We start from the raw sequence: 12,497 nt of genomic DNA, 5'->3' as shown, positions 1-12,497 counted from the left end.
GTTAAAAAATCAGAGGGTTAGGGTTTAACAAAAATTGGGGAAATTATCGATCAAAAATCTTGAGGAGAGAGAAATAAATGGCGATGAAAGGAAAGGGAAGAAAAGCGCGAGATGAAGAAGAAGCAGGAAAAACCTTGAAGTGCGTGAAAGATTGGACAAATTGGAGCTTGAAGAAGGCTAGAGTCATCACTCACTACGGATTAATCCCTTTGATTATTTACATCGGGATGAATTCTGAGCCCAAGCCTACAATTTCTCAGCTTCTCTCTCCTTTTTAAATCTAATGTAATGTATTTCTCTTGAATTTATCAACTTTTTATAATACTACTATTACTGCTAGTTTTAATGTTGTTGTTCGAACTTGAGAAAGTTTTTTTTGGTATGATGAGTTAATTATGGTTTCCGATGTTGATTGTTAATCTTGTTGTTTGTTCAATAATTGCTTGTTTTGGTTTGTGGTGCTTGTTTGTATGATGTTTTCGGTGTCGAATTTGTTTTCTGTTGATGATTTGTTTGGCCAAGTTGCCAGAATGATGATGAGGTTTGATGATTATAGTGTTGTAACAGTTGGTCAAATTGCAAATTTGGATGAATGAGGATGAATTTTGCTGATTATAATTTTAAAATAGTGGTTGAATTGCAAATTTCGAAGAATGAGGATGAGTGTTGTTGATTGTAATTGATAAGTTGTTGACGAAATCATTGAGTTTAGTTTTCCTTTAGTAATGTTCTGCTGTGATATTCTGGAACATTTGCATTATGAATTGTAAATGTAAGACGAGCTTAATGCCTTGTGTTAAATTCCTCCTTTTTGACTACTAACATGATATTTTGATCGATCGACACGAAAATTCTCGGTTTTCTGTCCATTATCAAATGGATGATAGGGATTAGATATTGTTTGAGATGGTTCGTCTATCGATTACGCCATATTCCCTTTTGTGTTTTGTTTTAAGATTTAGGATCTTAGTATGATGTCTTCCCTTGTTATTCTTTCATTTCTGCCGGAACCATCGAATTCATTGAAGAATGAAACAAGAACTCAGAACTCCAAACATGTTATCAATTAGCTGAGCCTTTTCAGGATAAACTTTCAAGTTTGCTACTTTCTTTTAGATGGATTTGGAAATTAGAGAGTATCCTGTTGTTTTTATTCTTGAGGGTAAACCGAGAGGAGCTATATTATATTAAATCAAGATCCACAAAAGTAGAAATACTTTGAGGAAGGAATCAAGGCAAGCAAAATTACCATAACAAAATCAAGATCCACAAAAGTATCCTGTTGTTTTTATTTTTGAGTATTCCCATCGAGCTGACAAATGGGCAACAAAATTACCTGCTCCTTTGACATGAGAAGAGGAAAAAGAAGCAAAATCTCTAGCCACAGTAATAACAAGGTAGAGAGGGTATCACCCTTTACAGTATTCTTCACTGCATTTAGTATTACCATAACATCTCCTTCAAGGATTATCTTCTAGTATCCCGATATCTGAGCAAGATAAACTCCATAACATGTTGCCATCACTTCAGCAAGCCTTGGATCCCAAGTTGCAACAATGCGTTCAAAAGGCCTTTACCATACCATTGTGACCAGGAAAGACCATGCCTAGACCCACTTCATCATTTGCACTAACGTGAGCCTCAAAGTTTACCATGATTACTCCATGAGGGGGAACACTCCAGCTTGCCGCAGATAAGCAACGTTGTCCTCATGGCTTGAAAACTTTGCTAGCATACCCTCGATAATCATGCGCAAGTTTTACGAAGTAGCATGCCATAGAAGGTGAGTTAATGTTTTCTTGCTCAATAATAATTCTGTTAAGGCAAAACCAAGCAGTCCAAGCAAGAGAACAAATGTTGTGAAGAGTAGGTACCTTATTCGCGAGCCATTGGTACCGTTCGACAAAGGAAGAATTTGGGGCATCCACAAGCAAGTCCGAAAAATCACTCACTTGCCATATGTCCTTATCATGAGTGCATTCAAGCATGTATGATGGTTTCATTTGGATCTCCACGCACTGTACAAGAGCTAGAATGGCTTATATGTCTTGAAAACAACCTGTCATTGACCGCTAGGCTACCCTTGCAAACACGCCATATGAAGTGACTTAATTTTCATGGAGCATCCAATCTCCAAATCGATTGCCAAAGTTCTGTTTCTCGAACGCCAAACTGCTATTCTCATGTGCTTAAGTGCTCCTGCTGTTTACTCCATTTAACTTCTTTTGTATGTTTGGACAAGTTTTCAACATTAGTAAATTACCTCTGCCTCTCAACAAGTATATCCCTACATTTTCACTAAATATCAGTTTCAGTTGGAAATACAGTTTGGCTTGGACCGTACGCATCAAAAGGTACGTATGGAATACAATTCTACTCTAATCAACAAACTTTATCTAAAAGAAAATTTTCCCTTGAATCCTAGCCACATGAATTTACACAAACTCACTTTGAAGAACCCCCAAATACTTGATTATCAAGTAATTTCAAGAGACCTCTTCATGTTCTTTCTTCGGCTGGCAGATAGGATCAATTTTCAATGAAGTATTAGATGAAAGCTAGTATACAAAGCTACATTTCTACCATAAACCACATACTGCATAATCAACATGACACAAGCTTCCTAAAATAAACCATGTTGCACATTCAATGTAGCACATACCTAAACAAAACCATGTTACTTCTTAAATTCACTGTGCTAGACTAAACCATGCATGCATATGATCTTCATAAGACCACCGTTCTTTACTAAACCATACATACATATGATGTTGTGATCTTTACTTCTTTAGACGGGTCACAAAAGCATCCTACATTATTTTGTTTCCAAGTCTACAGTATTAGCACTAGAAAAACCGAAACCTCCGAGAGATGTATGCAATCATCAAGGCATTAGCACCAAGCACCTTCAAAAAGCGGAGTGGTTGGAATGGCATCTGCTCCAAAAGTCTTGACCAAATCTGAGCACTTCGGATCTGGCACTTCTGTCTCAGGGTGGAGCTCCAAACCTAGTTCTTCCTCTATGTCGTCAGATGCCGATATAAGGAGGAATTCACACCCTTCGTAGTTCAAAAAGTCGGGAGGATCAGCCGGTCCAAATCGTTTACCCCCAAACTGCCCTTGCAAGTGTGCTGGAAATACAGCTTTGCGTTTTTTGCTCATTCCTTGAAATTCAGATCTCCCTCCACCTTGTTCGGGACTCTTTATCTGGATAATGAAAGAGCCTTCTCGCTCTACATTAAGCCCTTCTTGAGGTTCGTTTTTCTTGTCTTCGGGTGGAAGTTCTAGCTTGTATACCAAATGAGTGTGCATCTTTGTTTCAGAGTATTTGTGCCTTAGGATACGGTATACACCTTCTCCTAAGGCCCTAGCATTTGGCTTGTGCCGATGTCCCCTTGTCGCGGTTTCATATTCTTCTGCAATATTATAATGTACCATATTAATTATACTACTAAATCAGTCAGTGACAATGTTCAACTGATGCAAATAATTCAATTTCAGTATGCAATTTCGACTACAACTTACATGGAATAAAATTAATCAAGATTAGCTAGCATATATACCTCCTTGGAGAGCATCTTTGATATCATCAACCTTTGTGGTGACCAATTCTACAAATCCCCAAAAAGGCCTACTCTTCTTTGCTGGATCGGGAAGACTCTTCCGCCCCATAACGATGAATCGTAACAGTGGTTGTTTTTCTATGTTCACTTCCTGCACGACCAAATCCAATCATTAAGGATTTATTTGGTTGACGAGAAAACATTTCCAATGGAAATGATTGTGAGAAGAGGCAAAGTAAAGCTTTCTCTATGGTCGCTTACTACAACACCAACTCCAACCATGCTTTATATGGTTGAGAACTTGAGGAAAAAACACTTTCAATGGATTTGATATCCCATGGGAAAAACAACTACTTACTCCGTAACAGAAAGAATGCAACAATTAGGTATTATTGGTGAGTTATAAAATATTCAATTGTTGCATTTTTTCTGTTACGGAGGAAGTATAAATTAGTTGTGGCTATGAGAAGAGTAATAGTAAACTAATGAACGAGAAAAGAAGACTATTTTCTACCTTGTGAACCAAACAAAGGAAAATGTAAAGATTTTTTCTTTTCAGGAACATGTACCGACCAAAAGCTGTTTGACTGATTACCTGCACTCCATGTCCGCCTTCAGGATGCTCCTTGATTCGGCGATTTTCATCATCGTTTTCGCCTACATCCTCCTCATGACTCGAACTAGGACTATGCTTAGACTTGGCACCTTCTTTACCAGAATCAGGGGCTTGTTTTTCCTCCACTGGCCTTTCACCAGATTCTGGGCGTAAAACTATGTACATCCTTTGAACATCATCTGCACTGTGAGCTTCTTCTCTATTCACTTTCGGCCTGTAGAAGAAAAATATTTCCCCTCTTTCCTGCAATGTGAAATTACATTATTTATTTATTTTTCTTTCAATGCTGCAGCTAATATATGTTCCATCCCAAATATTAAGAGAACAACTTCATACTTCAGAATAGACATAATAACCCATAATATTTATTGTAAGACGATAACATACAAGAATTAGGGAATAAAAATTCTCAAAAATATGAAAATAAAGAATAGCTCGGTAGTTATAACATTTCTCTTGATCTCAAAGGACTGAGGATCGATTCTCACCCTTGAGTAATTGGAATCTCTTTTAGGGGCGTTTGGTTGGGGGTCTTTTGGAAAGGATAAGGGAATTAAGAAACTTGATTCCCTTATTTGTTGTTTGTTTGCTCAGTTTAATGATTCCCTTTACCTTCTCCTTACCCCCAAAATCCTCTACTCTCATTACGCCCACTCCCCACCCCCCAAGGTTTCACATTCCCTTTCTTTGATTCATCATTGATCACCTCCTTGAGGACCTTGACCACTCAACCACCACTTGACCAACCCACCCAACCACTAGCACCGCCACTCAACCATCACCTAACCACCCAACCGACACCACCCGACCACCCAACCGGCACCACCCGACCACCCAACCGGCACCACCTGCCCACCTAACCACCGGGACTTGAACCGACCACCAACCACCATGTGAGTCCTTTACCCCCAACACCCCAACCACGCCACTAATCACCGAGCATCGCCCACCCAACTACCAAAACCGCCCACTCAAGTAACCCAAACCGAGGAACCGCCACCACTATCCACCATCTAAACCACCCACAAACCCTAGAAAAAAAAGGAAGAACAAAGAGAAAAACGGCAAATCTGGAAGGGGAAGGAAGAGAACGACACCACTGGAAGGGGAGGAGGACGACACAGAGAAGTGGAGGTGGAGGATTGACGGTGCAGCAAAAGAGGAGGGGGGAGATCGCACTGGCGAGTGTTGCGGGGAAGGACGACATCGCGTGGGGAGGGGAGCGGGAGGGCGCAAGCTCGGCGGCTCACCGGGGTACCGAGCATGGAGTTCCGGCGGGGCACAACAAACATGAGAAGGAAGATGGTGGTGGAAGGATGTAAAAAGAGGAAGAAAGAAAAATAAAAAAAAATTCAACCAAACAACATTCTTCATCTAAGGGTTTTGTTTTCCTTTTTCCTTATATCCCTTTCTTGTTTCCATTCCCTTACCCTCATGGCAACGAAACAGCCCCTTACAGTTTACTCCTGACAAGGTTTACCAAAAAGAATTCTACAAGCATCCCCTATGTGAGTATTTTCTCATCTACAATCGTGACGGTTGAAATTTCCATATAGGAAATAGACCAAAGAATTCCGACTAATCATACTAAGAGGGTGTTTGGTATAGAAAAATTTACTGTAGGAAACGGATTTAAATAAGTGTTTTCATTTCTAATGGTTTGATATGAGTATTAAGTAACAAATACCGTTTTCGAGGGGACACGATCCCTCCATTTATTACCCTTATCAAACTAGTGGAAACAAATCATAAACCTCTTAATCGTTTCTATTCCACTAAGATACCAAACAACTATTAAAGGTAACAATTATTATTTCCATTTCCATCCAAATCCTTTCCGTTTCATTCCGTTTCCATTAATCATACCAAGCGCTCCCTAAGGGCCTGTTCTTCCCAGCTTATTTTCAGTTCAATTCAGATCAGATCAGTTCAGTTCAGATCAGTTCAGCTCTGCTCTTGACAATACTTTTACTCTCACATATCACTATTCATTTCAGTTCAGTTCAACTATTTTTACCTCATTTGGCTCAATAGTCAATATACTACTCCCTCATGACCCTGTATTTTTCTACTTGCTATTTTCGATTTTTTAGCGCCATGTAAATTCTGAACATTATTTTTAGCTAATATCTAAAAAAAATAGATTCATGTGAGATTTTTGCCTAGTTCCTCCCTATAGGAAGAAGTTGTTCAGAATAAACAAAACTTGACTAATCTTTTCTTATCTTTATTTTTTACAAACATTAATAACTTCTTATTTCTTGTACAACCTTTGTCATTTATCATGTAAAGTTACTATTTCATTTAAACAACGTAATGTTTACTATTCTCCTTAAGTATTGTTTTCCTTCCAATTGCCCTTATTTATGGTATTGCTAATGTGCTACCAATATGAAATTAGAAATTTCTCAAACTTGTGACATGTGAGAGCAATCATACTGATAGTCTAATACTCTCTCCATTTCATTTTAACGCATACCAATGCAAAACTTTGAGAACATATATCTTTAGTTTTGTATTTATAAAAATTATAAAAAAATATATATTAATAAAATAGATATTATGATGAATCTAACAGAATCCTACATGACTATATTATCTGCGTATAAATCACAAATGATGGTCAAAGTGAAATTTATAAATAGTGTAAAATATCAAAGTGTAACAATCAAAATGAAATAAAGGGAGTAATATATGAGTATGAAAGGAATGAAATGTGTGAGCAAGATGCAAAAGAGAGACGGGAAGACCTGAATATCGACTTGGGGATCACTCCTAGTCTTCACCTCTTCACCTTGTCCCATATTTTGCTTGCATTCGTTGCTGCAAATTCACCATAGATTGCTGGAAACTATAAAAAAAACGAAACAAATAAACTATATACCAGATTCATAAAGTAATACCAGTAGAAAAAATTAAACAAGGACACATGTCCGTTTACTGTATCTCATAGCCACGTTTCAGGGGCGTGTCTATGCCACGATCTTGAGAGGCTTAACTCATGGAACTCGGTCGTTACTCGTTCATGTGTTAAGTTCTAGAGACAGATTGTCATCAATAATTCCAAGTTTCACTTAAGTTTGCAATTAACATGTACCAGAGGTGAGCATGGCCCGGATTAGACCGGATTCGGGCTAAGTCGTGTCTTAAAAAAATTGCCATCGATTGGCTCGTGTCAAAATTTTGTGCCTAAAACTCGTTATTTCGGATAAAAATGAGCGAGTTTTTCTGATCAAAATCGGACTACACCAAAAAAATAGACTAAAAAGTCATTTTTGACTTGTCCAAAGCCAAAATATCGGGTTCATTCTAAATTCTCAATGGATAAAGAACGGGTAACTTTTCATTCACCCACACTCTTTTTCCTTCCATTTTCTTGGATTATTGAAAATTCTAGTTTATTAGCAATTAGTAAATCCTGGACCAAGGTGTAGGCTCCAAAACACAAGGTAAGAAGAATGAAATGCACCATTCAACATGCAAAAAGTAATTGATTTGACAGCCAATGTACATTCCCATTACATCTAGTGTACATGTCGAAAATTCAAAAAGTAACTGATTTGACTGTTACTATTCACCATTTAATAACTGATTTGATGTCAGCCGCCATCATTTCCCCCCATATACTGTTCACCACTTCTCTCTTTTCCACACTCAACCTCCTTGTACATTCTTGGCTTCGTGGTTGTTCATTAACAAAATCAAAATGTACAATGACAGCCCCCCAGCTGATAGTAACCCAATTCCTGAAGCTGATGTGAAGTGAGTAATTTGCAATCTTTGTACACTAGGTGTGTTGATGTTTGTTCACTAATGAAATTCAATATGTACAATTACAGTCCCCTATCGAAATATGTCAAGTGAGTAATTTCCAATCCTTGTACACTGGGTGTGTTGATGTTTGTTCACTAATGAAATTCAATATGTACAATTACAGTCCCATACCGAAATATGTCAAGTGAGTAATTTTCAATCTTTGTACACTGGTGTGTTGATGTTTGTTCACTAATGAAATTCAATATGCATAATTACAGTCCCACACCGAAATTCAATAAATCACAATATACACTGATGGTCATTACTTTGATCACTGAAATCCCCAAATGTATACTCGTATATTATGGTACACCAAATCATATGCATTTGTACATTAAAAAAATTGTTTCAACAAATAAATGAGAGAGAAAGAGAATGAATGAGTGGAGTGATGAGAGAGAAAGAGCTGGCCCACTTTCAAAAATACTGCCAAAAGTCAGCCATATGGGCAAGGTGTAGGATCTAATTTGCGGTTTATTAGTAGTGAAAGTATTGGGTCAGACCGTCTGACCCAATAGCTTCCGTCGGACGGGCTTAGCCATCAAAAACGTGCGGGCTTTTTTTTTTTTTCATATTGTTTTGTTGATCAGCAGTTTTGTTTATTTTTAGAAAAAACATATAACGGTTATTAGGTCATTATCTTTTTTCGATTTTGAAACTGTTTTTTGGATTTCTACTTGATTCTCGCTAGTTTTAAAACTGATTCTTCTTCATTTCAAAGAAACCGATATATTATTTACTGATTATTTCTAGAATTTTTCTGCTTCTCTGCTTCTCTGCTGTTGAAACTTAGCGTGTTTTTTTGTTCGTAATTCATTACGTTTGCATCGCAAATATGGTGAAGAGGATTAGAGATGATGATTCTAGGTATAATTTCGTTTGTTTTTGCTGCAAATTTTTTTTTGTTTTCAAAATTTGAGTGTTTTTGTTGTTGTAATTGTAATGTAGCCCGAAGTCGAAGAAGGTGAAGAGTCTCGCATCTTCAGGAAAAATTTTGGCACTGTCTACTGCTGGGAAGAAGAAAGAGAAAGATGGTGATTATGATCCAAGGTAGATTTCAAGTTCTTAGAGTAGTTTAGATATATTTTTTTTCTATTTTTGAATGTTTTCAGTTTATCAGAGTATTTATTTCATGTTTTTAGGGTTTGTGTTTCAGTTTTTGTTGTTTTATACACATGTTTTCAGTTGTTGTTGTTTTTCAGTTGATATTTATATATTCTTTCAGTTGATTATAATATTCTTTCAGTTGCTACTTGTATTCTTTTAGTTGATGTTGTTTTCAGTTGATATTTATATTCCTTCAGTTGATTCTTGTATTGTTTCAGTTGATTCTAGTATTGTTTTAGTTGCTTCTTATATTCTTTCAGTTGATTTTGTTTAGTTTCATTTAGACATTTCTACCTTTCTTTGTTGTTGTTTTTTTATTTGTTTTTGTTTACTTTTTAAAAAAAATAAGATGTAACTGAAAAATGAAGTAGTGTAACTGAAAAATGAAGTAGTGTAAACTGAACAATTGTAATTTTAACTGAATATTTTTAGTCTAATTGGAAAACAATGAAATAAAAGAGTCATTATACTAAATGAAGTAGTAAGAAGACCAACTGAAAAGAAAATAAGTCTAGCTGAAAACTAAATAAGTCTAACTGAATCTGTCTAACTGAAGAGCAAATAAGTCTAACTGAAGAGCAAATAAGTCTAAGTGAAGAGTTAATAAGTCTAACTGAAAACTAAATAAGTCTAACTGAAAACTAAATTAGTCTAACTGAATCAGTCTAACTGAAGAGTAAATAAGTCTAACTGAAGAGAAAATAAGTCTAACTGAAGCGTAAATTAGTCTAACTGAAGAGTTAATAAGTCCAACTGAAAACTAAATTACTCTAACTGAACACTTAATAAGTCTAACTGAAAACTAAATAAGTCTAACTGAAATCTAAATAAGTCTAACTGAAAAGTATATTAACTGAAAACTAAATTACTCTAACTGAACACTTAATAAGTCTAACTGAAAACTAAATAAGTCTAACTGAAATCTAAATAAGTCTAACTGAAAACTAAATAAGCCTAACTGAAAACTAAATAAGTCTATCTGAAGCACTATATAGACTAGCTGACAAAGGGAGAAGTCTATCTGAAAAACAAACAAGTCTATCTGAAACACTATATAGACTAGCTGAAAAACGAACAAGTCTATCTGAAGCACTTTATATACTAGCTGAAAAACGAACAAGTCTATCTGAAGCACTTTATATACTAGCTGAAAAACGAACAAGTCTATCTGAAGCACTATATTGACTAGCTGATAAAAGAAACAAGTCTAACTGAAGCAATGTAAATTTTCAATGAAAATTTTAAGTGTAATTGGAATAGAATGAAATGAAAGAATAATTATACTAAATGAAATAATAAGGACTAGCTGATAAACCAACAAGTTTAAGTGAAGCACAATAATGAAGTTACTTTGAATGACTGTAGAGACTAGCTGAGAAACAAACAAGTCTAACTGAAGCACTATATAGACTATCTGAAAAACAAACAAGTCTAACTGAAGCACTATATAGACTAGCTGAAAAATAAACAAGTCTAACTGAAGCACTATATAGACTATCTGAAAAACAAACAAGTCTAACTGAAGCACTATGTAGACTAGCTGAAAAATAAACAAGGCTACTTGTAGCACAACAAATACTAGCTGAAAAATAAAGAAGTTACTTTGAAGGACTGTAAAGACTAACTGAAAAATAAACTAGTCTAACTGAAGCACAATCTATATAAGCTGAAATGCAAACAAGTCTAACTGAAGCACTATATAGACTATCTGAAACACAAAGAAGTCTAACTGAAGCACTATATAGACTACCTTAAAAATAATCTAGGCTATTGTTTCAGTTGATGGTGGTCTGCTTTTAGTTGATGTTGGTATTCTTTCAGTTGATCTTTGTATTTTTTCAGTTGATGCTGTTTTTTTTTTCAGTTAGTTTTATTGTTTGATTAAACTTTCTTTCTTTCAGATGTGATAAATCCTTGTCTAAGAAGAAAGGCAAATCTGATTTATCACCAATCAAGTTTTCATTTTCAAGATCTAATCCCGATCAACAGAAAGACACATTTGATAGATCGTATGTTTTTTTCATTATTCTCCTTTTATATTATATGATTGTGTTTTTTTTATGTTTTAAAGTTATTTTTGTTCACTTTTGTTAGGAATTTCACTGAGCAAGAAATAAAGTCAATTAATCTACAAGTATTGTCAGACTATTCCCATTTAAATGAAGTGGTTAGTAATTTGAGTGATGAGCAAAAAAGAGACATTAGGGATATTGGGTTTGGAGTCTCTTAGATATTAGGATAAAGAAGTTTTGTCCTAATCTGAATTTGGAGGTTTTGTTAAATTACAATGCATCTGGAATGATGTTTTCAACAAAGAATGGTAAACTGATTTTTAATAAGTTTACCATTAGTGATGTTTTGGGGTTACCTGTGTCAGATAGAGCAGTAGAGGTTATAGATGATGACGCCTTTAGGAGGAAAGGTAGTCAGATAGAGGCTGGAAGTGCCAGGAAGGATTGGCATAGGTTTCTTGGTATTTCTGATCCCAAGAAGGTATATATTGGTAGAAAAAATTGGGATGATTTGTTTAAGAAATATGAATCCGGGGATGATTTCAAGAAGTTATTTGTTATCTTTTCGTTGTCCAAGCTTCTTATGTCCTATAGCTGATTTAGGGCCTGTGCTGAAATGTGCCAAGAGTTTAGAAGATGCATCTGCAATTTCAAGTTATGACTGGTGTGGATATATATTGAGAAGTCTTTGTGCTGCTGTTTTGGACTGTCATCAGTCTATTATATGAAAAGATTGAGCTTGGACAGAAGAAAGTATCATTCAAGCTTCGGGGATGCGTTAGCGCTTTGACTCTTGCTGTTATTCACAACTTCAAGTGTCGTAATCTGGATTATTCAAATGTCAGTAAGCCATTTATCAGTTATTGGCAGGATGAGAAGGATTTGACTGATGTTGTGAAGCAGTTTGAGATCAACATGGATTTTATTCTGCCGGTGAAGCGTGAAAAACAGAAGGTTGAGTTTAAAACTCCCAGTGTTAGTGTTGCTAGTAGGAAGTCTGGTTCTCCTATAATTAAGGTGGTTGAGGGTCCATCACCTTCAACTAGGCAGCTTATCATGGATCTTCCTCATAGTTTGATGACTGATAAGGAAATAGATGCTCTTGATGTTCCTGTGAGTTTCATTTATCTTATGTTTTTATTTTTTTTTACTCTTGAACTCTAAGTGAAGACTGTCAACCTCTAACTGAAATAATGTCAGTTCTAGCTGAAGAGCAAATAAGTCTAACTGAAAAGTAAAGAAGTGTAACTTAGAAATAAAGAGTCTAACTGAAACTATGTAACTGAAGAGTTAATAAGTCTAACTGAAAATTATATTAGTCTAACTGAAAACTTAATAAGTCTAACTTAGAAGTAAATAAGTCTAGCTGAGAAGTAAATAAGT

General features: G+C 35.7%; 2 protein-coding genes across 2 annotated transcripts; one reads left to right on the top strand and one right to left on the bottom strand.

Moving 5' to 3' along the window:
• LOC104908684 (mitochondrial import receptor subunit TOM7-1) lies at nt 1-419 on the top strand. Its single transcript, XM_010697826.4, has one exon. It carries the CDS (start codon nt 78-80, stop codon nt 276-278), a length of 201 nt encoding a protein of 66 aa, XP_010696128.1. The 5' UTR covers nt 1-77; the 3' UTR covers nt 279-419.
• Nucleotides 420-2,559: 2,140 nt separating this feature from the next.
• On the bottom strand, nt 2,560-7,030 carry LOC104908685 (hypothetical protein). Its single transcript, XM_010697827.3, has 4 exons — nt 6,930-7,030; nt 4,159-4,422; nt 3,564-3,714; nt 2,560-3,416 (listed from the first exon to the last, which is right to left on the bottom strand). Exons 1-4 carry the CDS (start codon nt 6,981-6,983, stop codon nt 2,893-2,895), a joined length of 993 nt encoding a protein of 330 aa, XP_010696129.2. The 5' UTR covers nt 6,984-7,030; the 3' UTR covers nt 2,560-2,892.
• Between the last annotated feature and the right edge of the window lie 5,467 nt (nt 7,031-12,497).

The sequence above is a fragment of the Beta vulgaris genome, chromosome 7 (genome assembly GCF_026745355.1).
Source record: "Beta vulgaris subsp. vulgaris cultivar EL10 chromosome 7, EL10.2, whole genome shotgun sequence".
In the NCBI taxonomy this organism is placed as follows: domain Eukaryota; kingdom Viridiplantae; phylum Streptophyta; class Magnoliopsida; order Caryophyllales; family Amaranthaceae; genus Beta; species Beta vulgaris.
Note: the sequence above shows the minus strand (reverse complement) of the source record. Positions and strands in the feature narration are given on the sequence as shown.